The sequence below is a fragment of the Colletotrichum paranaense genome (assembly GCF_030867605.1).
Source record: "Colletotrichum paranaense strain IMI 384185 chromosome Unknown Scaffold_8.1, whole genome shotgun sequence".
Taxonomy (NCBI): Eukaryota; Fungi; Ascomycota; class Sordariomycetes; order Glomerellales; family Glomerellaceae; genus Colletotrichum; species Colletotrichum paranaense.
Window position 1 is genome coordinate 179,229 of NW_026848966.1, and position 21,908 is coordinate 201,136.

The window sequence follows — 21,908 nt, forward strand, 5'->3', positions numbered from 1 at the left end:
GGTAAGCCCAACCTCATAAATCTCACCAACCCAACGAGCTGTCTGCGCGAGGAGTGGGGGTTGCAGACTTGTTCTAAACGCCGTCAAGTATTTTCTAACTTACCTACGTCACGTTTGGTCAACTTGAACGATTCTATAATTTCTTTCTGGCTTACAGAGCAGAGTGCAGTATGTTGACGGCTGACATATCATCGGTTGTCGTGAGAATGTGACGTCTCGGCGTGAATCACTGGCTATGACGAAGCGCCCCGAACAGAGACCATTTCGCCATGGCAGCGAGTCTAATTCATGGTAGAATCCACTACCGACACAACAGAATCTGAGGTCCGGTTACGTCCGGCGTGGGGGTGTTGAAGTTGAGATGATGTGAAGGTGGAGATGGAGATGGAGATGGAGGGGAGATTTGGAATGCCATACAAGGCACTTGAGCGCACCAGGCGACAGGACTTTCGCCTCCGCCCCGGCTCCGGCGGAGTTCACGATGGCAAGTGCTTGTCAAGTGGAGGGATGTAAGAGCGGATGCAAGGCACTGCTTCCAATCTTGCATTCAAGACACCCTGGAAGCTGTGGAAGCTGCTCAAGAAGGAGCCATAACTCGAGGCACATGCCTGAAAGGTACCTTTAGGTAGGTTGGCTCCCTCCATGAGAAATGATTCCCCATTGGGAAAGAAAGAATGAGAGCTACGGAGCTTCCTCCTTGTCTCCTTCTGCCGTCTCGTCGGATTATCAGGAGCCGGAAGGCTTAGGGAGGAGCGACGGGGCAAGCCACATCCGCAGCGAATCACGGCCCTTGCTTCCCTCTTTCTTCGGATTTCCATTGGCCGATAGTATCCACTTGAGCTTATAAACTGGGCCACTCGCGTTAGGCTGTGGCGCAGTCGAGAGCATTGTGCTGTCAGATCGCTGTGTGCGCGTGTGACGTTTCTCTGTCTGCCGTCTGCTTGTTCTCTTCTTCCCAGCTTCCATCCATGCTTCATCCCGTCCTCTCATCCCAACTTGTGTTAGTCGCCGCGCTTGCTCCAGTCTACCGCGAGTCTCCCGGCCCTGTCCGACCTTTCGAGCCGTAACACAGCAAACCAAATGCTTCGCATCGCGCTTATAATCCTTTTTTCCTGGGCCATAGACGGCGCTTCCGGTATCTCCGCTCTTCCGGCGCTTGGCTCATCGTCAAGTGCTCCTCCGGGGCATACAGAATCCTCGAGTCTGCCTCGCCAAATACCCAACACGGGGTTTTCAAGGCTATTCTGACATCTTTGTATGCTTTTCGCTCGGCGCTTGGAATCCTGTGTCGGATGGGGCAAACTGCTTCCTTTGGAGCATCCTGTTGATACAGGATCGACCAGACAGATCTCCTTACGGCTACAGTATGTCGATCGATCTGCTCAGGTAGGGCCGGATCTTACAGCTACTCCCAGCCTCAACTTCAGCAGCCCGTCGTCGACTTCCAGAAGAAACCCCTCGGCCCATAATCATTGGCCCAAGACCCTAGCAAGCGGGAAGTTTGGGAGCCGAGGCACGGGCTTAGCCATGCCTCAAAGTCTAGAACCAGAATCACCCTAGTACTGTTCCCAGCCTCTAGGAACGCCAAACAAGCGTGCAGGATGCCCAACCTGAAGCAGACGACAACCTCTATCCTAATGATCGAATCCTTCACAGCAGGGATTCAAGATTCCTCACAATGGGTCCAGATCGGAGCTCAGAGTCCCCTCCGACAATGAATAAAAGAGTTCGAGCGGCGGGGCAGCTGAAATGCAGACCAACCAACCCGTGGGTAAAGCGACCTAGTTAACACTCAGCCCTATGGAAGCATCCCCGCATCTACGGAGTACGACTTACCTACTACAACGTGGTTGATGTCTGGGATGCTCAAACACCACGCGAGCTATGCAAGGTTGAGACAGAGCTTGGTTCGCGCTTGCGGATATCTACCTCGACCCTTTTTGACACTCTTGTAGGTTACTTCTGCAGACTCGCGCCTACGTGCCGCTAAAATCCTTGCATACGTCCTCTCCGTGCCCGGCCTCAATGCTACTCCGGCCCCCTCAATCTGTATTCCGTTGGCACCGCGGCAGAACACCAGGTCCGTTTGTCGCTTTACAATTCATAGTCGTATCTGCACGTGTCTGCACGTCTACTGCAAACCAGCCCTCTGAGACTTATTGGACCATTGGCGACAATTATCAAGCCTCCACCGAAGAAGCTAACAGACCTCTGTCGGATTGCCAGACAGAGCCTCCCATCTTGGTCAGCAGTAATGCCTTGTACTGGGTTTCGCCATCCTCCGCCACAGTCGAAACGTCCGCTATATGCAATCTTCACCTGACGATAGACCGGGGACGCCCGAACAATCACGGGCCGGGACTGGCGTGGGGTGGGCAACCATTAGTCCCTGCCATACGATCTGTCCTCCACTAAAATCTGACGTTGTCTTCTGGGGACCCTGCCACCCTCTGTTCCCGTTGACCGGCTGCCCAAACACCCTATGAGATGGCTCTGATCATTGACACTATGCCTGGTAGGGCTGCAGCTACGACATTCGCGCAGCCAGAACCACCCCGGAAGCATGCATGTTTAGGCTGTCCCGGCTTCTGGGGTCGGTCTATCGCGATTCCCATCGTCATCCGCTAGGGTGGGGAGCTCTTCTGGAGCTCGAGACAAAAATACGTCTGCTCTGTCAGCAGTTTTACTCATCGGCACCTGTATGCGATGTGGCCAATCACTGACCTTAACCTCGTTCTCTCGCCCATCACACTGCATGTCGTCCCCTCACAAGCATCCAAGTCTTGGGAGAAAGAGTGATCGAAGTCGCGAGCATGTTCTTCAACCAGACCTGCAGCATAGCCGGTCTTCTGGGAATGGTTGAGGATTCTGGTCAGGAGCCCAGTGATCACCCGTTTCGCTGTCCCTGGTCATGGCACACCCATTCTTCGGTCTGTCGACTTGGTGGACGCCCCTTTGATATGGTTGCCGTAACCCCTGACGTCCTTTCCGATGCCTTCATCAGCCTCAGCCTCAGCTCCGGACTACGTCTACCTCCGGGTGGATGCTTCCTCACCGTTTAGAGTTCAAACGATTGACTACCATTGCCGGTGCGTTGTCCGGCACTGACATATGTTGTGGCTGGGTCAGCCCATATCAATATGATGCACTATCATATGCTGCCACATTTGGCTGCAATCTTCTTCTTCTGGCTCTGGAAGAACGAATCTTGACCATACAAACACATTTTGTCGTTTCAGATACCCGACACAGAAGCGACTTTTCTTCGGTGTTACTCCATACCAAGCTTTTCTGACGGCCTTTGCCGACTGTTTGAGGCACCGCAAACTCACATCATCACTCATCTCGTGATCCGCCGTCTCCGGTTCGACTACTGCGGATCTCTTTCGAGTATTCAACAGCTATCTTGGGTCACTGAGCCCCGCCGACGTCATTACCAACAGCGAGGCACATCCAGCCGGAAGGTGTCTGATTACTTCGATCGACCCATCTACTCGGTTCGCAGATTCTACCCCGAAGTGGATGTCTGTCGTGATGAGCATCAAGCTCGAAGTCGAGGAACAGGATATATCACTAGCTTCCCCCGATCCGAACCTGCCACTTTCTTTTGACCATAGCCACACGAACATCATCCAGCTTGAAGATCAAATAGACTCGGATACGCAGTACACAGTCGAGGATATCCTTGTCGCCTTTGCGCCGCCATCAGTTAGTCAGGAGTCTCATCCTTCCCGCAGACCGTCATCAACCATGTCATCGTCGCGTTCCGGCCGTTCGGGAGGGTCATCAAGCCACCACCGTAGCTCCAAGAGTAGCAAGAAACCAAGGGCGGTTCAAGTTAGTCACGGTCTCCTCTTTGTACTACCCCCCCTGTTCAACAAGCATGCATCACTACATCTAGCTTTCTCATCCATCTTAATTCTCAAGTCCAAGATGAGACTGCTTTACCCGATCCTCCTTCTTCATCGGGCACCGTACTGACCTTGAATTATTCATAGCGCTCAATCCAACAACTCATCGAGTCCCTAGAGACGCACAGAGTCAACACCCTCACAGAGCTCTGCCGTATCGAGCGCGTGGCGGCTACCTGCGAGAACGAGGAAGACGCTCTAGCCTTCCAAGGACCCATGACCGCCGCCTGGGACTACTATGTGAACAGCAATCAGTTTCTCACGGAACTCCGCGGCCTGACGCGGAGCTACCCCCTCTGCAGCGACCTCCTCTACGACGCTCACGTCCGCGTGCGCAACGATCCCAATTCGAACAAGAGCTGGAATCTAGCCTGGTTGTGTCTTGTCAAGATTCAGGAAGAGTGAGTACTACCATCACCGTGATCGAACCATACTATGAGAGATGAGGGCTGACATTTGTTCCCTTGCGATTGCAGTGATCTCGTGTCCGGATACGCAGCTCTGGAGGCCACCAAGCCCGAGATGTGGGGAGGTCGCGAGCCCTCTACCGATGAGGCGGCCCAGCTCGGCGCCTGCTTCGAATATGAATGGAACAAGGCCGTCGACACGATGTTGCGGCACTGGTCCGTTCCCCCGACGTGGTTTTAGTCTGGCAGTGGGGGGGGGGACTCACGATCATGATGAGCCGGCCTACATGAGCGCGACAATTCAATAGACGGATGAAGGAGTATTTACGACACGCATCTAACGGTGTCCATTTGTGTTGCTTGGTATTAGAGCATGAGCGAGCGAGGGAGAGAAATTTCTCCCTCAGGGCATAGCATTGACATGGGGATTTTGGGCATTGGGAAGAAGCATCGCCATACACCACTCAGTCTCACGACAATGGTCGGATTTTGTAGCAATTTTTGGGCATTTTTATTGTACTTGTTCCTTCTAGAAGAGGTGTCCAAGTCACAAGGTTGCATTCATAGAGGGCTTCTGGCAAGCCCTACAGATAAATCTCATCTACCCATATCTAGAAGCATCAAGAGAGGAGAAGCATTTATTCCTGCGCAACTTTGCTCTCGGTTGAATGAGTATGAAATGTCACAACTATGCTCAGAGCACTGCACGCTACAAGACGCGTCAAACTCTCCCACAAAACGAAGCATCATGGACGCGTGGGTACCAACTAAGCGCAACGGGCATTAACTATTTGACGACGCAAGATTATGCCTAGATCACTACAGGCCCAAGACGTAGACTATTCTAGAATCATCGAATCGCTTAGCAAGCAAGAACTGGGAACCGCCGTCAAAGTTTGCAGGGCGCAACGGCGTGCATGGCGCCCGAATCGGGGGCATGCGGAGCGGAGTGGAACAGAACATGCCGAACGCGGTGGTGAGAACTTTGGGTGGTTCACAAATTACGCCGGTCCGCCGACGGAGTATCATCCATGTTTTTCGGGTGTAGTTAAGCTATTTCCAATGTCCATGGCCTTCTTTTCACGACGCTTAAGAGCTGATGAAAATACTCACTGCAATCGACCTATCACAAGCAGCAATCGCCACGATGCGGAGGTGAACATGCAGCGCCTTGCGAACACGGCGATGCTCGTACAGCCTGTTTACATCGCACATCACTGCACATGATCCATATTCTCAAATCCAATGCTGAATGAGGTATTCAAAGACCAAATCAAATCTTGAGATTAACGAGTCTGGGCCCGGCACTGGCCTCTTGAATCTATACCGTGTAGCTGTCTGCCTCTTCGTCTTCTTTCAGAGGGTGAGCTGGTTCCACCCCTCTCTATTGATGCAAATATATCCGCTTTGACCAGGCATTTCCGACCTTTTCCCAATGCTATGATTATCCGAAACATTTTCCGACCGTATTAAAAACACAAAATCCGGCGGTTCAACATGTGTTGATTGCTCTTGGCGCAGACCTCGGTGGTATGGCTCATGGCTCAGTTTCACCGTCAGTGCCATCTTCCTCGCCAACCCAATCGTCACTCTCGAGGCCGCGGTTGCGGATGGCGAGGGAGCCAATCCATCCCAAGAGGGCAATACCGCCGAATATGCCCCAGACTAGGGCCTCACCCTTGGGATGGACACGCGTGGAGAGCGTGAAAAGGGAGCCGGAGACGAATGGCCCAAAGCTGCGGCCCGCGGCGGACAGCGTCTGGGCGATGCCGTTCAAAGTTCCCAAAGTAGCATGATTCGGTGCACAGTTTGTGATCTACAGCCAGCATTAGCAAAAATTCATGATTTCAGTCATCCAAAGATGGCTTACCAAGAGCATGACGCTAGACAGGCCGCCCACGGCGCAGATATTCTTAATGATTAAGATAACGCCGAGTTCCGCGTACAGCCAGGCAGAACCGCTGCCGATACCGAACAGCGGCTCGTCGTCCAAGTACGGAATCCAGGGCATCAGGGCCATGCTAACGGCCAGTCCCAGCAAGGCAATGCGATAGGTTCCCAGGTTCCCCAGCCGCGTCTTCAAGTGCTGGAAGAGGAAAGCTTGAAACGCTATAGTAGCCACGCCGGCCAGACTGAGACTGATACCGATCTTGCTTGGCGGAAGACCGCGCCCAGTTGGAGGATTGGCATCGGCGAAAATCGGGTACAAGCTGTTGTAGGAGATGTTGGACAGCTGGAATACTAGGTACGTCAATAGCACAAGCACCGTGTTGCGGTTCAAAAGTTGACGCCATGTCGCCAGATCGCCCGGGAGTTTCGCGTCATCGTCGGCCTGGGCATCGTTCTCAGATGCATGGTGCAGCAACCCTTGATCCTCTCCCGCCTCATCCTCGTCATCATCTTCTTCTTCTTCGTCGTCGTCAGTGCTGACCACGGCTTGTGATCCGCGGCGAGGCCAGCGGGTGGCCCATGAGCCTCTGCGCGGTTGCGCTTCTCGCGAAATCCAGGACCAAGCTTTGCGCGCCCAGGCAGGAATCCATGCTGCGTGGTCTGGCTCCAAGGTTTCCAGTGTCTCCTCGAACCAGATTGCGACAACAATCACGCTGATGAACAGTAACCCTGCGCTCAGCAAGTTGGGCGCCAAATATGGGTATCGTTTTCCCATGGTACCAACCAGCAACCCGCCCAGGGCTGGACCCGTAATGCCGCCTAGGGAGTAGATGACGGGAAGCCATGTAAAGGCCCGGCTTTGATTAGAGCGGTCCGTCACTTCGCCTAGGACGGTGGGAACCACGGCAGCGTTGCCATTGAGCATACCCATGGCCACATGAACGACTACGATCTGCCAGTAGGTCCTGCAGAAACCGAAACCCACAAAACAGCATGCCAACATGAAGGTGCCAAGAACCATGGTCGGTTTTCTACCCACGACGTCTGATAGGTAGCCCCATAGTAGGTTCGTTGATAATTGAGCGAGGGCGAATGCTGAGGCAAGGATACCGACATACAGACCTGTCTGAGAGTCGGGGATATCGGCGAAGGACTCGACCATCTGAGGCAGGTAAGGGCCGATGGAGTTTAATGCAGTCTGCTCGCTCAAGGAGAGGAAGGCAAGCAAAGCAAGCTGCTTGACAGGCAGAGGAGTCTGCTGGTGATCGTCGTCTGAGGCATCGGAATCTTCATCGGAATGTGGGAAAAGCTCTGCCGAGGATTGCTCGCGGGGGGTCTTGGGAGGTGGTGTCGGAAAGGTGTGATATCTATGAGTAGACTGGCGTCGCATCGTGGTCCTCCGGCTGGACTCGATGTTTCCAAGAGTCGGTATGGGAGCGCCTGCGTGGAATGAACCGGACGAGGCTGTCCGGGACACAGCAGCTGCGCGAGCAATGTTATTGCTGTTGGTGGTGCGAGGCATGTTGGCAGCTGGGGCAATCGACGCGGCGCAGGGCCTGATGCCAGAGGGCGAACAGATGCAGCTACACAGGTTCTTGCAGCACAAGCGGTGACGTCGTCGAGATGGTCGTCGAGATCGGTCACGGTCTACGGGGGTTATCGGTTTATGATGGTCGGAGATGGGTTCGGTGGTGAGCTGCTTGTTCGGGTGTAGCTGCTGGGACGAGGCTACCCCGCTGCCAGGGTCTCACGGAGATGGAATGCAGAATCGCAACCTCCAGCGCATGGTCTCGAGTTGCCTATAAATGGGAAGCGGCGACGTGGTTTGGGAGGAGAACAGGACAATTGACGACTCGGGCACACTGGGGAGGGTGGAGATGTGCGTCTCTCAATGTCCTGAGCTGGGAGGTGAGAAGGTGGAGGGGGAGTTCGAAGGTCGCAAGATGGGCGAGGGGAGAAGAGGCGCGGATAATGTTGCGACGCAATGAAGTAAGGCAATTAATTAAGCGGGTGGTTGAAGAACATGGAAGGTGCTGCAGGTCGGCGGAAGGATATCGGCGGGTAGCTCTCGGCCTGGGCCTGATGCGACGTAAGAGCTGCCCAGAAGAGCAAGCGAAGACGGGGAGAGGTGACGGGTGAAGGTCCAATTGGAAAGAAGCACGGACATGGGTGACCTCATTTTTCACTACTTTTCTTTTCGGTTTTTTTTTCCTTCTTTCCCTTTCCTTCCCTCCCTTCGATCCTTCCCTCTGATTTTCCTGGGTACGTAGTCTCTTCGCTTGGGGGTCTGGGGTGATCCGTGCTCAGTGCTCGCGGCTGCCTGTGGCTCGTGCTCAAGACAAAATGAAGGTGGCAGGCGGGAAGTTAAGCTTTCCGCACTGACAGACACCAATCTCACTAACAGCCAATCAACGCACCAGGAGATCGGGGCAGGCACGAGGCTCGCACTGCACTTTCTTCTCGCATCACGCGCAGGAGATGACGCTCACCCTCCAAATCACCACTTTGTCATTGGCTGATGCCATCTGATCTCGGATCTCTCATCTGGCCTTGATCGTCCCAGATCTTCCCTCCCACCCAGTAGATAAAACGTAAACGGCCACTAGAAGCCTGACGTTTGACCTTGCTATCGCAGTCTACACCACTACACGTGTATTCCTCGGCATCTCCAACCGTTCGTCTCTTCGACTGCATCCAATCATTTGACTCAACACACCGTCGGGAATCCGCACCAACACAGTACTCGGCTTTTCAAAGTAGCGGCAGTGTTTACGAGAGACTGCCTTGTGATCAACACATGTTGGCACCAGGCCAAATCTCTCCGAGGCCGCATCTAACGTGGCAGCGAGACATCTGACACTGGATCAGAAATCCTCCGAAGCTAGCCTCACGCAGGGTCCTGTCGTGTGCTTCTCTAAACTGGCAAAGAGATGGTCCACGATTCTGTGCTAGACGCCCCAAAAGAAGAAGAACTACGTCAAGGGCTTCGAATCATGTGCGGATGCTGGTAGCTGGTGGGCGATGCTAGCGAATCTTTCATTGATCTCGTGTCGAAACTATGGTTAAGACTGAGACCAAGTCTTGCAAGATGTCTCTTTGAACGTCTTATGAATGCTCAACAACACAGAGAGAGAGGCGACTGCAAATAGGGCGACCCTGTGAATCGACAAGATGTCAACCCTTTTATGATCGCTAGCGTAAACGGATCACGGATGTCCATGCCATGATATATTTAAACAGACGCGACTCAATATCTCGGTAACATTCACCGACAAACAGCTCCCAATACCGAGCTCGTGCGAAACCTTCGCCTTGATCCTTGTCTGTCTTGCCTTTTCTCTCATGTCATTGGAAGATTCTTCGTTCAGACACATTTTGGAGAGTTACATGGCAGATTGACACCCGGAGTGCCCCGCAGCCCCGGATTCGGGTACTATAAAAACCGCACGTCCGGCTGCAACCAAAGGCGTACATGTCTCGGGCCGCATTGAACCGGGCCTCGGGGGTGTGGCATGTATACAAAATTCCCAGGAGCGCGGTATACCCTCGGCCCCCACGGATCGCACATCATTATCACGACTGGAAACAGCTTGAAGTCGATTTCCACCGACCTGCCGAGCAGATTCAAGCCTGCGACACACAGTGCCTTCGGAGTTAGTATCGTGCTACAGAATCCTGAGCATTTTCTGCCCGGAACTCAAAGCAATATCGGTCACCAAGCGATGCTCTTCCAGCTGAGTCAAGGTGACCATTATGTGTCCAGTCAGGTTCTTATGTCCGTAATGCAGTAGAGATCGCCAAGGGATACATCAAGAGACCTTCTTTAGCTTTTAAGCGATGATCAAGCAGTCTTCGCTTCTGCTCATGTCCCTGTATCCCGTATCCGTCTTCCGCAAGGTACTGACAAGGCACCCCCGAGTGCATGGGGAGTCAACCCCAACGCCAAGGCTCGCGACAAAAGATATCTTGATGTCTCGGTCAAAACTGAACCGAATCCTCCATCCCCTGAGAGATCCGCACGCGTCCTAAAGACGAAGCTTACAGGGGAGTTTCAGTCAGGTGCCTGAACTCATTGCGACATCGGCCAGCGTGTAAAACCGAATCCTCGATTCTCGAAAGCTTGGGTCACACGCCATTGTACTTCATAGGAAAGTAGCACCGTGAGACCATAGTTTGTTTGTTCATTCAGTTTCATGTTTTTTTCATATAGCATTATATCATGAGCTTCATACGAAGACGCGCAAGAACTCGACCAGTGCCATCATAGCCATAGCCTGGCCGTAGGGCATGCTCGTCCGCGGAATATCCTTGTAATGCTGCAAATCGTGACCCATACCCGTGCCAAACGACGTGTTGAGCAGCTCGCCCTCCGGGCTAATATTTTCCAGAATGGCATTAATCGCCTTGACGGCGACGGCCTCGTACTCCTTTCCAATGTACTTTTTCCGCTGCGCCTTGAGGATGCCGTAGGCGAAACCGGCCGTGGCGCTCGCCTCGACGTAGGAGCCCTCGGACTCAGGCACGTCGAGCAGCGTCCTCCACAGGCCGTTTTCGACCTGCAGCGGCACGAGGGCGGCACATTGAGCTTCGAGGGTGTTGATGAGGTGGGAGCGGAGGGCGTCGTCGCCCGTGAGGTTGAGCAGCTCGATGAACTCGGGGATGACGATGGTGAGCCAGCTGTTGCCGCGGGCCCAGCGGGCGCGGGCAAAGTTGTGGCCGCCCTCGTGGAAGGTCCAGCCGTGGAAGAAAAGGCCGGTAGGCGCGTCAAAGAGGTACTGCAGGTGGAGGAGGAACTGGCGCTTGGCCTCCTCGACGTAGTGGGGGCGGTTGAGGACGAGACCGATCTTTGCGAGGGGCAGGACGGTCATCATGAGGGTGTCGTCCCAGAGCTGCTGGTCGTTGACCTCGAGGTAGGTGATGTGCTGCATGCCGCCGTACTTTGTGCGGGGGAGGTCATGGTAGGCCCACTCAGCCCAGCTGTCGAGCCAGGGGAGGTAGGTCTCGTTTCCGGTCTTTTCATAGACGTAGGCGAGGGTGAGGAAGACGGCCATGGTGTTGATGTTTTTGCCCTTGTGGCCCTCCTCGAAGCGGTCGCGGAACCAGTCCTCGATGATTTTGAGGTCGGCCGGGTCGCCATTGAGCTCGTAGTACTTCCAGATGCCATACAGGCCGATGCCGTGGGTCCATTCCCAGTCGCCCCAGCCCTTTGTGTCGATAACGCGGCCGTTCTCGAGCGTCATGAGGAACTCGCCCGTGGTGTCCTTAATGTTGACCATGTCGTGGATCAGCTGCTTGACCTGTTTGTGAATGTCGGCCCGCTTGACGCCATGGAGCTCTGTGATTCCCGCAGGCATTTTGGCGGTATTCTTTCTGTGTTTTTTTTGTGAGGATTGGTTGTTAGACCCTTTAGGTCTCTGTGTTTGTGATTAGCCTTGGGAGATCAAGCTTTGGCTGGCAATGTGAGGTCACGGCCATCTCACTCCCCATGATATCGAATTCGTGTCGATTGGTGACGCAAAATGACTACTCTACAGGTGGTGTAAAATGAGACTAACCTTCTTGTTCAAACGTCGTGCGGCACAGATAACATGTGACTTTGCGACGGTATGATTGGGGGGGGGGGGTATCTAGGTATGTACAAGCACGGCGCGGCACCAAAAGACGCGAAGACACGTGAGACAGAAGTTTATCGACAATATGTCAAATCCTCGGGGGAAAAGGGTACGCTCAGAGGCACGAAGTTTGGGTGCGGAATCCTTTATGAAGGGGAGGGCTCCGGCGAAATATGCTTGGTGGGAAAAACGAGGGGTCGTGGGCGGGAGGATGGAGGGGAACGTATGCTCGGAGTGATGGTAGCCGAGGACCAAGGCCCCAAGATGTCCTTCCAAGACGCGCTTTCCAGTAGGCGGTTTGGTTCAAGAACGATGGATCATGGGAGGAGAGCTGGGGATCCCCACACTCTGGATGGATGGCCAAAGGTGTTTTGGCTGGGATTGTGCGTTTGCGACTGCGAAATCGCAGAAGGAAACGGTTACATACTTGAGTCTGCTAAGGCAGAATTAGGTAATGCAAGGTGTGAATAAGTGAGGAAAGACCGTTTCTCTCAGGTACGCTCCTGGGCCTGGACGACGAGTGCGGAAACGACGTCGATGGTTGGTCGGAAGGGCCCGACGTTGACCCCGCTTCAGATGGCACGCCACCGGGGTGCTCCGCTCGCTGCTCGGGCCCTCCTCCCCCGCGCCCCGGGCTTCTTACCCCGCGCCGGTGGAGAAAGCTTTCCCCGATTTTTCTGTTCATTCCCGTTCTTTTTCCTGGCTCCCCCGTGGTTCCCGTGGGCCTCCTTTTCTCACCAGTTGCTCTCTGCTCGGTCTCTGACTGGTCTGTAATTACTTAGGCAAACGGCCATTGGTGTTTTCCAAGGCTGCTATCTGGATTATCCCTGTTCCTGTCCCCAAATTCCTGCGCCTCTTACGAGGTTTCAAGCCTTGAACGCCGAACCCGCCGCTGGCGCCCCCCGGCTTTTTTGTGTTTAGCCGTCCGGGGTCTATGTTTTGGGGAAGTCATCTCCGCACACTCTCCGCAATCCCTTCTACACTGGATCTTTGGGGGAATTCTGGGCGAGCAAAAGCTGGAGAGGGCGGGCGACGGGGAACCGGGAACTGTCCAAAGCCTAAGGTACGGTACGGAGTAGGAGAGGGGATTTGAGGGGCATTTTCTGCCCTAGGCAACCAGGCTTAAACCTCATTTTGCGGAACCCTGAACGGTAGAATAAGGTTATCCCATGCCCTCCCCCAGGCACCGTAGTGACAGTACAATACGGAGTGAGATTGAGCGAGATGAACGAGATGACAGAGATGGGCGAGATTTTCTGGAGTCATCTTGAGGAATTGAAGGAACGGGAACGTCTACTCATATAGGAACGGCTTCTACGGGACGGCTGCTCTCATTCCTGATTACTATGACATTCTGATTGCGGAACTCAATTTCCTTTCGTAGCCCCTGTGCATGCAAGCATCCTCACCACAGGACATTAGACGCAATGCAACCGCTGCAACACGACATACTGCGTATGTGCCCGCTCACACTTCCACACATATTCCCAGCCTCCTGCTGAACTTGCCCCCATGTCCAAGTCTCCATACTGTTGCGTTACGCTTTGCCCAATTCACCGCGATACCATTGTTTACCACGTCTTCACACGAGCTTAGCCAAAGCCTACAGCGTAAAATTGACGGAACAATAATTTGTAAAGTCATTCAAGAGACGGAAAAGACCAGTTGAGCCCGAGCGTCGAGATCAAAGACTCCGTCAAGCTTTTCCTTTGGTGGTGAGCCAAGCCCGGGTCTGGTCGAGTCGGTAGGATTCGCGCCGACGATATGGCTGCTTCGAGGAAAGACGGCCGTTTTCCTTACATCAACCAATCCCATCCCTGCATGCCCGCCGCCAGCCCGAAGCAGTTTTCGTGTCGTGAACATTTCCGCCCACCACCACGCTAGCTCACACACCATACACCCCTTCAGCCGACGGACCTCGTGGTCTGAGCCTCTTGTTCTTCGCCAGTCGCTGCTGAACCATTTCGTCTGCCCAGAAATGCGGCGACAAAAGCCCAAGAAACCAAGAAATGAGGCGGCCGGGAGAGCGCCCAAGTGCCATGCCAAGTCGCTCACTGCCGTCGCAGCCGCCATCCATTCTTACTCATTGATAACCTCTCCTCCAAAACTACAATTATAGAGCCTCATCTCGCTCATGGGATGGTGTTTTCTCAACCGCTTAAACGCTTGATTACCAACACCGATTAGCTGACCTTTCGCTGCCTCGAGAAACTACAGACTCGTGTGAGACATTCCAACAAGATACTACTGACTAGAACTAGTCTCGCGCCTTATCCCCCGTTGCAGAAAACCACCAATCACTTCACTTAGTTCAGAGAACCACAGTATAGGCGCACGCCATCGCGCCGGGTCGACCTCGCCAGCCGTGCCAACCATGATAGTTCAGCCAGATAACTTCCCCGTTGGAGCTATACATCCACACCCTTATTCTCACCTATCTTGCTGTCGGTTTCCTTCCGGTTGACCATCCATCAGAACCACCACGCACATGTTCATGTTATTGCCCCCATGGATCCCCCAGTCGACGCAACGTTGTCCCCCAATCCCTAATCCTGACTCGTGCTGCTCTAGCCATGAACCTGCCCACTTTCTTACCCTTCCCATCCAATCTTTGTTACCCAATTTACGGTCTCATACTCCATCTTCTCCCCAGATATTGGGGCATACACCGCAGGAACGCGGAGTTCAGAAGGGGGGAAGAGAGCGAGCGTATGGGGGGGGGGGGGGTGTGGTAAACCAGGCCTTGTCAACATCGCACCTTGCCCTTCCCGCCACTTCGGTCGAATGATGTCCCAAATTGCACCCACTCCTCCTGGACTCCTGGCTATTCCTCGCCTGTCAATCGTCTGGTCCAAGCTGTGATCCGGCTCGCCGAACCACACAGGACCCGGCAAGCCGTCTCCATACCCACCCTAGGGTACCTGGAGCCCAGGGCCCGTGGGGGTTTGGTTCTGGCTTTGGTCTCGTCGTCTCTTTTCGCGGGGAACCGAGATGTGGACCGGGGAAATGGAGAAGTCCTGCCTGCTTCCCAACAAGAAATCTTGGGGTAAAAGTGAGGAGAGAATGAGGGTGAGATTCCGGGGTTTGGCACAGATTGATACCACGTCCGGAAAGGGAAAAGGAAGGAATCTGAAGCATTGCCTACTGTACCCGGCTCGCTTTTCCCTAACACCTTACCACCCACCCACCCATTACCATCCCTTCGGGGTACTCCACCTGAGATCTGCTCTTATATAGAACGAGGTAGCATCCTCTTTCTCCCATCTCTTGCTCTTCTCCTCCTGTAGGTTGCTCAGCTTCTTCCCTTCCTTTGCAGAGGTTAGACAAGACTCCGGACCCCAAAGCCCCCATCAAGTCAATATCTGAGACCTTTGCTGCGTCTCACTCACCTCGGGCCCTCACCACCACACCATCAGGAACCTTCTCTCGCTCAGTCTAATCTGGACAAGATGGCCTCTACCGAAGTCGCCGACCCGGAGCTCGTCCGCCCCATGAGCGGAGGCGGCCCGGGCAAGAAGTCCTTCCACGAAGTCGAACGCACAATCTCCAACGAGAAGGCCGACCACCAGCGCCTCGAGAACGTCGACAATGAGCTGTCAAAGTACGTCGGCGACGGCTCCATCACCGTCTCCAGGGAACGCAGCGATCAGCTGCGCAAGATGATAGATAAGCGCGTCCTGGTCATCATGATCGGCACCTACTTCCTCCAGGCCATCGACAAGGGCACAATGTCCTTCGCCTCCATCATGGGCCTCCAGGAGGACACCCACCTCAAGGGCCAAGAGTTCTCCTGGCTCACCACCTGTATCTACATTGCCATCCTCTTCGTCGAGTACCCCCAGAACTACATCATCGCCCGCGTCCCCATCGCAAAGTACCTCAGCTTCTCCATCATCGCCTGGGGCGCCGTCCTCGCCTGCCACGCCGCCTGTACTGACTTCAAGGGCCTCGTCATCGTCCGCACCCTCCTCGGTATCTTTGAGTCCGCCTGCCAGCCCGCCTTTGTCATCCTCTCCTCCATGTGGTACCGCCGCGAGGAGCAGGCGTCCCGTGTTACGTACTGGTACATGATGAACGGTGCCCAGCAGGTTGTCGGCGGTCTCCTTGCCTACTGCTTCACTCACATTAAGACCGGTCCTCTCAAGTCCTGGCAATGGCTGTTCCTGGCCTACGGTGTTGTGTCCGTTATCTTTGGTATCTTCGTCCTCCTCTGGATGCCCGACTCGCCTATGCGCGCCAAGTGTTACTCCGAGGAAGTCAAGCGGGAGATGGTTGAGCGTGTCCGCGACAACCAGACTGGTATCCAGAACAAGACCTTCAAGCGCGAGCAGGCCATCGAGGCCCTCAAGGATCCCCAGGTTTGGGGTTACTCTCTTATCGCCCTGTGCACCACCCTGCCCACTTCCGGTCTCGGTGCCTTTGCCAACATCATCATCAAGAGCTTCGGCTTCAACACGCTCGAGGTCCAGCTCTTGGCCATGGTTCTTGGATTCTACATCATCTTTGTCCTTCTCGGCTCCGTCTGGCTCGTCAAGAAGTTTAACCAGAACCTCTACGTCATGCTTGGCTTCTGTGTCCCGTAAGTCAAAACCCTTCTCAGGGTATCACCGTCAACTAGTCACTAACAGACCTCGCTAGTTCCGTCATCGGCACTGTCCTCCTCATGACCGTCCCCAACAACACCTTCTCCCAGCGCGTCGGCCTCCTCATCTGCTACTACATCACCCTCTCCTTCTGGTCAGCCCAGACCCTCGCCCTCTCCCTCATCTCCCGAAACGTCGCCGGCCAGACAAAGAAGCAGTTCGCCGTCGCCATCAACTTCATCGTCTGGGCCGGCGGTAACGCCATCGGCCCCCAGGTCTTCCTCAAGTGGGACGGTCCCCGCTACTTCATTGCCTTCGCCACCCACTTGGGCTGCTACGCGCTTCTCATCATCGTCATCATCTGTCTCCGCATCTACCTCTCCCGCGAGAACAGGAAGAGGGATGAGATGGTTGCTGCTGGTATCCCCGAGGCCTCTCCCGACTACACTGCCCACGCCTTTGAGGACAAGACTGACAAGGAGAACCTGTCTTTCCGCTATGTCTTCTAAGTATTAGATGCAGGTGGTTGTGTAATCTGTTTATGTAATAGCCAATAATGAAGTTTGGCTTCGTCAATATACCCAATATGTAATGCATTGTCTTCTGATCTGCTCTCTCTCGCCGTGATAAGATTTCGTGCAATACTATCTTCCTGATGAGGAGTGAGATGATCCAACCCCAGTGATTAACTTTCGACAATCCGATGCGCTCACGTTCATCCTGGTTTTATGAGTGTTTATGCGATTGCAAGCGAGGACAAACTCGCTGCGTTTTCACTCATCTCAGCTCCCAATTACCTGTGCATGCGATATTGAAACTGTCTTAAGGACAACTGATCTCAATGATCTCCATCTCATTCATGAGAAAGTTCAAGTACTTCAACATGTAAGTCAGACATGGTACTGTAACAAGAACATGGATATCTGAGGGCGACTTCATGTTACCTTTAAGGATGAGGAATAAGAGAGAACATGGTGGTGAGGCCCAATGCCAGAAATAACGTCGATCTAAGCTCTTTTAGCCTGTACAAACGCCAAGTAAGTCACTAGTCAGGTCCGAGAGATTCACCAAGAAATCTTTGGCAATCAACATGTCTTGAGTGGCTTGCATCTTTGCTTGGCATTTGGAGTTGGGTATGGTTCCCCTCACCGGTGCCGCTTCTCACACCCCCTCCCTTGACTCTCACTTCAGCATCCCCCTCACGAGGTACAAGATAGCTTTCCCTCATCTTCGTCCTCTCTCCTCATCGCCAAGCGACTTCTTGAGGGCCTTGGCAACTTCCATGTACGAACCCTTGCTGATGTCCTCCAAGATGCCCAGACCTCGGGGGTCCCAGCCCAGCTCTTTTCTGGCCTTTGCACCAGACGCCCTATTCTCTGTAGACAGGAAGAAGGAGATAGTTTGCCCCAGCTGCGCCTGTGCAACCTCTAGGCTAATATTTCTCAGTGAAACATGAACAGCGGCAGCAATAGCCTCAGAGATCTGGAAGGAGGTCACATCTGTCGCCGAACTCGCGTTATAAATCTCCCCTGCTAGTCCCTTCTCCGCGGCTAGGAGGAAGAGTCTCGCCGCATCGTCAACGTGCACATTTGTAGTCCGGTTCTTCCCACCGTCGACAATCGTCACCCCGACAGTCTGCGCAGCGATACCCATGAACTGCGCTACACCGCTGCCGCCCCGACCGTAGACATAGGGCGCCAGCCGGACCGACATGACGCGAACCCCTCGCTTTTCGAGGTCCAGCGAGTGCAGTTCGGTCAAGATACGGGTGTTGATGGGTGCCGGGTCTGCGGGCGATGCCTCGGTAGTCTCTGCGCCGGTAGGGTCTGCCGCGACGCAGAGAGTACCGGACGTGACGACGAGGGGCTTGTCGGTGCCTGCCAGAGCATCGGCGATGGCGTCGACGGCTGCGGTGTCTATGGGCCTGAAGGTCTCGTAGGGCTCGCCACCGAATACATAAGCCGTGGCTAGGTGGATCACGATGTCTGCTGCTTTGCTTTCCTGGCGGAGGACCTCTAGAGAGGTCAGATCACCTCGTACGGGTACAGCGCCGAGGTTGCGGAGTTTCGAGTCGCCTTCTTCGTGGCGGGAGAGACCGTGGATTTGGTAGCCATCTTTGATTGCGAGTTCTGTTATGACGGAGCCTACGTAGCCACTAGCTCCGGTTAAGAAGATGCGCTTTTGGGGGATTTGAGAAGTCATTGATGGCTTGAGAGGTTATGAGGTGAGTTAAGTATGTGACGGAGATGAATGTTGTCGTGGACCGATTTTTCATTTCATTGTGTTGGATGAGCTTAAGGACTGTCTTATAAGTAAGCATTCAAAGGCCTCTAGGTTGAAGCCACAACCAACCTACCCAACGTCCTGGATTGTCCCCATTCGTAGTCTCTGCTCGGGGTTGTTTCTTTGCACGCCGTGGTTGAGTAAGCAAGGCGCGGAATTAAGAATAACCAACCACAATCTCCACATACCCTCGATTGATTGCCTAATCCAGTAAACAGTCGATCCTTCAATGTGACATCCTAGTTCGACTGCATAACCGATTGCTAATATAACGGTGATAAGGCTAGAAAAGCGCATCAAGAGAGGACTCTTGCCGAGTTCGAAGCTTCGGAAGTTTCGACTTGTCCGCTATTGACCCGATGCTCAGCTGAGCCGTGCTGCCAACGATGTCGTCAAATCAGTTAGTGACTTGCTTGACCGGTCGGGTTTAAGTATGACTTAACCCCTTCTCATAACACGAATTGAAGATTGGCATCAGAAGACTTTGGAACCATGCCTCACTTTTGAGTTTCTTAAACAACGCCCCTTTTAACTAAATCAACCTTCCAAATTTAGTCAGTATGTGTTGCTGCGCCCATGATTGATGAGATGAAGCTTCATGAGCGTGAGGTTGAATGCGATTCGAAGAACGATTGAGAGCTTCTCATTTGTCAAGTGAATACTAGGAGAGATGATTTCCAAGAAGAATTCACTCTATCACGAAATTGAGGTAGTTCGTAATGGACTCACAGTCTGCTCATGTTCTTTGCCAGATACATGAGGCACGGCGTGCTGATGATGAGTGCTAGTGTTTTACCAAGATGACGAAGTGATGAACGGTACGAAGTATTATGAAATTGGGGAATCCTACGGAGACTAGACAGACAGACTACCAAGAAAACATGAGCTCATTGGAACCGGACACTGTCATCGAAAATCAGATCTTGCCCGTCACACCAGGCTTGATGGCCTCCAGCTTCTGCACCAACTCATTCCAGGCACGATCTTGCGCCTCCTTTCCCTCCTTACTCCTCACAAACGGCGACGGCTCCTCGATACCGCAGTCAGACATGTACTTGCCGTGAGTATCGGCACCTGAGGCCCCGGCGTGAACTAGCGTCCTGCTGCCGTACTCGGTCGTGCGAGCCAGGAGAAGCTTCATGATCCACAGGGTCCAGCCACCGGCCTCGCGTCCCAGCTCCGAGTGGCAGAGACCCGGGTTGACGCAGTTGACGGTGACGGGATACTCGGAAGCCGGGTGCATTTCTGCGATGGCCCTAACGCCGAGGACTTCGAGCAGCTTTGAGAGAGGGTAGAGCTTGCCTACGGCATCGTCTGAGGCCTTTGCCCTTTCCTTGATGGTGTTGTAAATCTCGCCATCGGGGGCGGTGCGTTCCTCGAAGTTTGTCCAGGCGTGCACCTCGGAGGCGGTAATTGTGAAGGTAGGTCTCGTGTTGAATCTGGAAGCAGTCTCCTTGAGCTTGGGCAAGACGAGGGCAGTGAGCAAGAAGGTGGACACGACGTTGACGGTGATGGTGCCCTCCTCCCCTTCCATGTCCTTGAACTTGTTGTGTACCACACCGGCGTTGGCGATGAAGATGTCAACGCGCTCCAGCTCAGACTTGACACGCTCAGCAAACTTTTGGACGTTGGCGTAGCTGGACATGTCTAGCTGCCAGACGTCAATGACGTCCTTGCCGCAGCCGGTGGTGGACTCGATATCCTGCTTGGCGGCCCGGCCCTTGTCGAGACTTCGGACGGCGATGATCAACTTGCTGGCGCCGAGACGGACGTAATGCCGGGCGGCTTCCTTGCCGAGACCCACATTACTGCCGGTGATGACGATGGTCTTGCCCGCATATGAGCCGGTGGGATACGGCAGGGACTTGAAGAGCTGGCTATAGATGAAGCCCATTGTGTGCTGTAAGTGTAGGGTATAGTAGTGATTGATACGTAGATGATAGTGAAGCTAATGAATCCAGTTCTGATGATGAGAGGGGTTTCTCAATGACATGACGTTGAAAATCGCGTTTGGACGAAACCATTATATACTACCTATGGCCGCTTGCGACTTCATCCCAAGTCTATGACGGAGTTAGCAAGGGGGAGCGGAGCGGAGACCGCGCGGACCAGTTCCAGATGGTCGGGAGGGGACTAAACTTTCAAAGTGCAAGTCGGGACGTAGATGGGGTCCGCTGGCCGGGCGCGAGCAACCTTAACTCCATGCCGTCGTGTCTCAGAATAGCGCAAAGAGGCGTATCTGTCAATTCATTTCGTTGGCTACCTTCTACAGTGATGTTAAGCTAGGTAGGTAGACGCCCATCCTACTGGTCGGACTTGTTACACATTGGAAGAGTTTCAAGCTCCGTATGTTGACGAATTTGTCTATTGGTGAGCTCATGTGCATTTTGGGTGGTCGAGAGGTGGGCTTGATGGGCAGGGCACTGGGCATAGATATCGTTGGCGGAGTTAAAGCGCTACTTGATCAGGCGAATTGCCAGCGAGGGCCATCAGAACTACCCACATTTATACCTACGTAGAGACCTCAATGGAATTGGGAATAGTTACTGATTTGTGTGCCACAAAACTGGGCGGATTTCGTGCGAACGATCATTATAGTCAGGGAACCCTGTTGCAAGTCGCATGCATCGTAACTTGGCTGGACCACATCCAAGTGGCTGACTCAATTTATCACTCAAAACCAACGACAACCGAGTCCTGGGAATGCCGTAAGCGACTTTGGCAATCTGGCCGCCTCCAGGTCACTCGTGTAATCTCATGACCAAAGGAATGGACCTGCAGAAATCTTGGTTTTCAATGATCATACTCGTGCCACCTGCTGAATTGTATGTGGTAGAAGAGCTCGAACATTCACACAGCTACAACTTCACGATGATGGAAGTTGACAACGTATGTGTGAAGATGAGCGGCGCTAGCTAGATCCCTGAGATCTAGAACAGAAACGTGAAGCCTTTCTAACCCAGCTTCACCGGCGCATGTACGCCATTAAGTTGAGCTCATAGAAATGTCCGGTACACGAGCGCTTGAAGCCATTATGACTGAGCGTAATCGCGTGTAAAGGCTCCCGAATGGTGTTTTGTCGCAAAAGGTTCCTGTTACCAGAGCGCCGGAGGTAGTGCCCGCACCCCCAAACAACCGCCTGTCGGCCACTGTGCAAGCAAGCTTTGTTCGTTGCCGGCTCGGCCAATTTGCCCCGGGTTTAAGCACTAAACCCCGGATTTC

At 53.7% G+C, this 21,908-nt stretch overlaps 6 protein-coding genes across 6 annotated transcripts; 2 read left to right on the forward strand and 4 right to left on the reverse strand.

Moving 5' to 3' along the window:
- Nucleotides 1-3,534: 3,534 nt before the first annotated feature.
- On the forward strand, nucleotides 3,535-4,559 carry CPAR01_09899 (uncharacterized protein; the record flags this gene model as incomplete). The annotated part of the gene is made up of 3 exons (XM_060494162.1): nucleotides 3,535-3,708; nucleotides 3,999-4,312; nucleotides 4,388-4,559. The coding sequence occupies 3 exons, from the start codon at nucleotides 3,535-3,537 to the stop codon at nucleotides 4,557-4,559; spliced, it is 660 nt and encodes a 219-aa protein (XP_060346344.1).
- Nucleotides 4,560-5,855: 1,296 nt separating this feature from the next.
- CPAR01_09900 (major facilitator superfamily transporter) lies at nucleotides 5,856-7,730 on the reverse strand (the record flags this gene model as incomplete). The annotated part of the gene is made up of 2 exons (XM_060494163.1): nucleotides 5,856-6,134; nucleotides 6,189-7,730. The coding sequence occupies 2 exons, from the start codon at nucleotides 7,728-7,730 to the stop codon at nucleotides 5,856-5,858; spliced, it is 1,821 nt and encodes a 606-aa protein (XP_060346345.1).
- A 2,704-nt stretch (nucleotides 7,731-10,434) lies between these two features.
- Nucleotides 10,435-11,562, reverse strand: CPAR01_09901 (glycosyl hydrolase family 88; the record flags this gene model as incomplete). Its single annotated transcript, XM_060494164.1, has 1 exon — nucleotides 10,435-11,562. One exon carries the CDS (start codon nucleotides 11,560-11,562, stop codon nucleotides 10,435-10,437), a length of 1,128 nt encoding a protein of 375 aa, XP_060346346.1.
- A 3,707-nt stretch (nucleotides 11,563-15,269) lies between these two features.
- Nucleotides 15,270-16,912, forward strand: CPAR01_09902 (major facilitator superfamily transporter; the record flags this gene model as incomplete). The annotated part of the gene is made up of 2 exons (XM_060494165.1): nucleotides 15,270-16,399; nucleotides 16,459-16,912. 2 exons carry the CDS (start codon nucleotides 15,270-15,272, stop codon nucleotides 16,910-16,912), a joined length of 1,584 nt encoding a protein of 527 aa, XP_060346347.1.
- Nucleotides 16,913-17,627: 715 nt separating this feature from the next.
- Nucleotides 17,628-18,605, reverse strand: CPAR01_09903 (alcohol dehydrogenase; the record flags this gene model as incomplete). The annotated part of the gene is made up of 1 exon (XM_060494166.1): nucleotides 17,628-18,605. The coding sequence occupies one exon, from the start codon at nucleotides 18,603-18,605 to the stop codon at nucleotides 17,628-17,630; it is 978 nt and encodes a 325-aa protein (XP_060346348.1).
- Nucleotides 18,606-19,602: 997 nt separating this feature from the next.
- CPAR01_09904 (short-chain dehydrogenase) lies at nucleotides 19,603-20,580 on the reverse strand (the record flags this gene model as incomplete). Its single annotated transcript, XM_060494167.1, has 1 exon — nucleotides 19,603-20,580. The coding sequence occupies one exon, from the start codon at nucleotides 20,578-20,580 to the stop codon at nucleotides 19,603-19,605; it is 978 nt and encodes a 325-aa protein (XP_060346349.1).
- Between the last annotated feature and the right edge of the window lie 1,328 nt (nucleotides 20,581-21,908).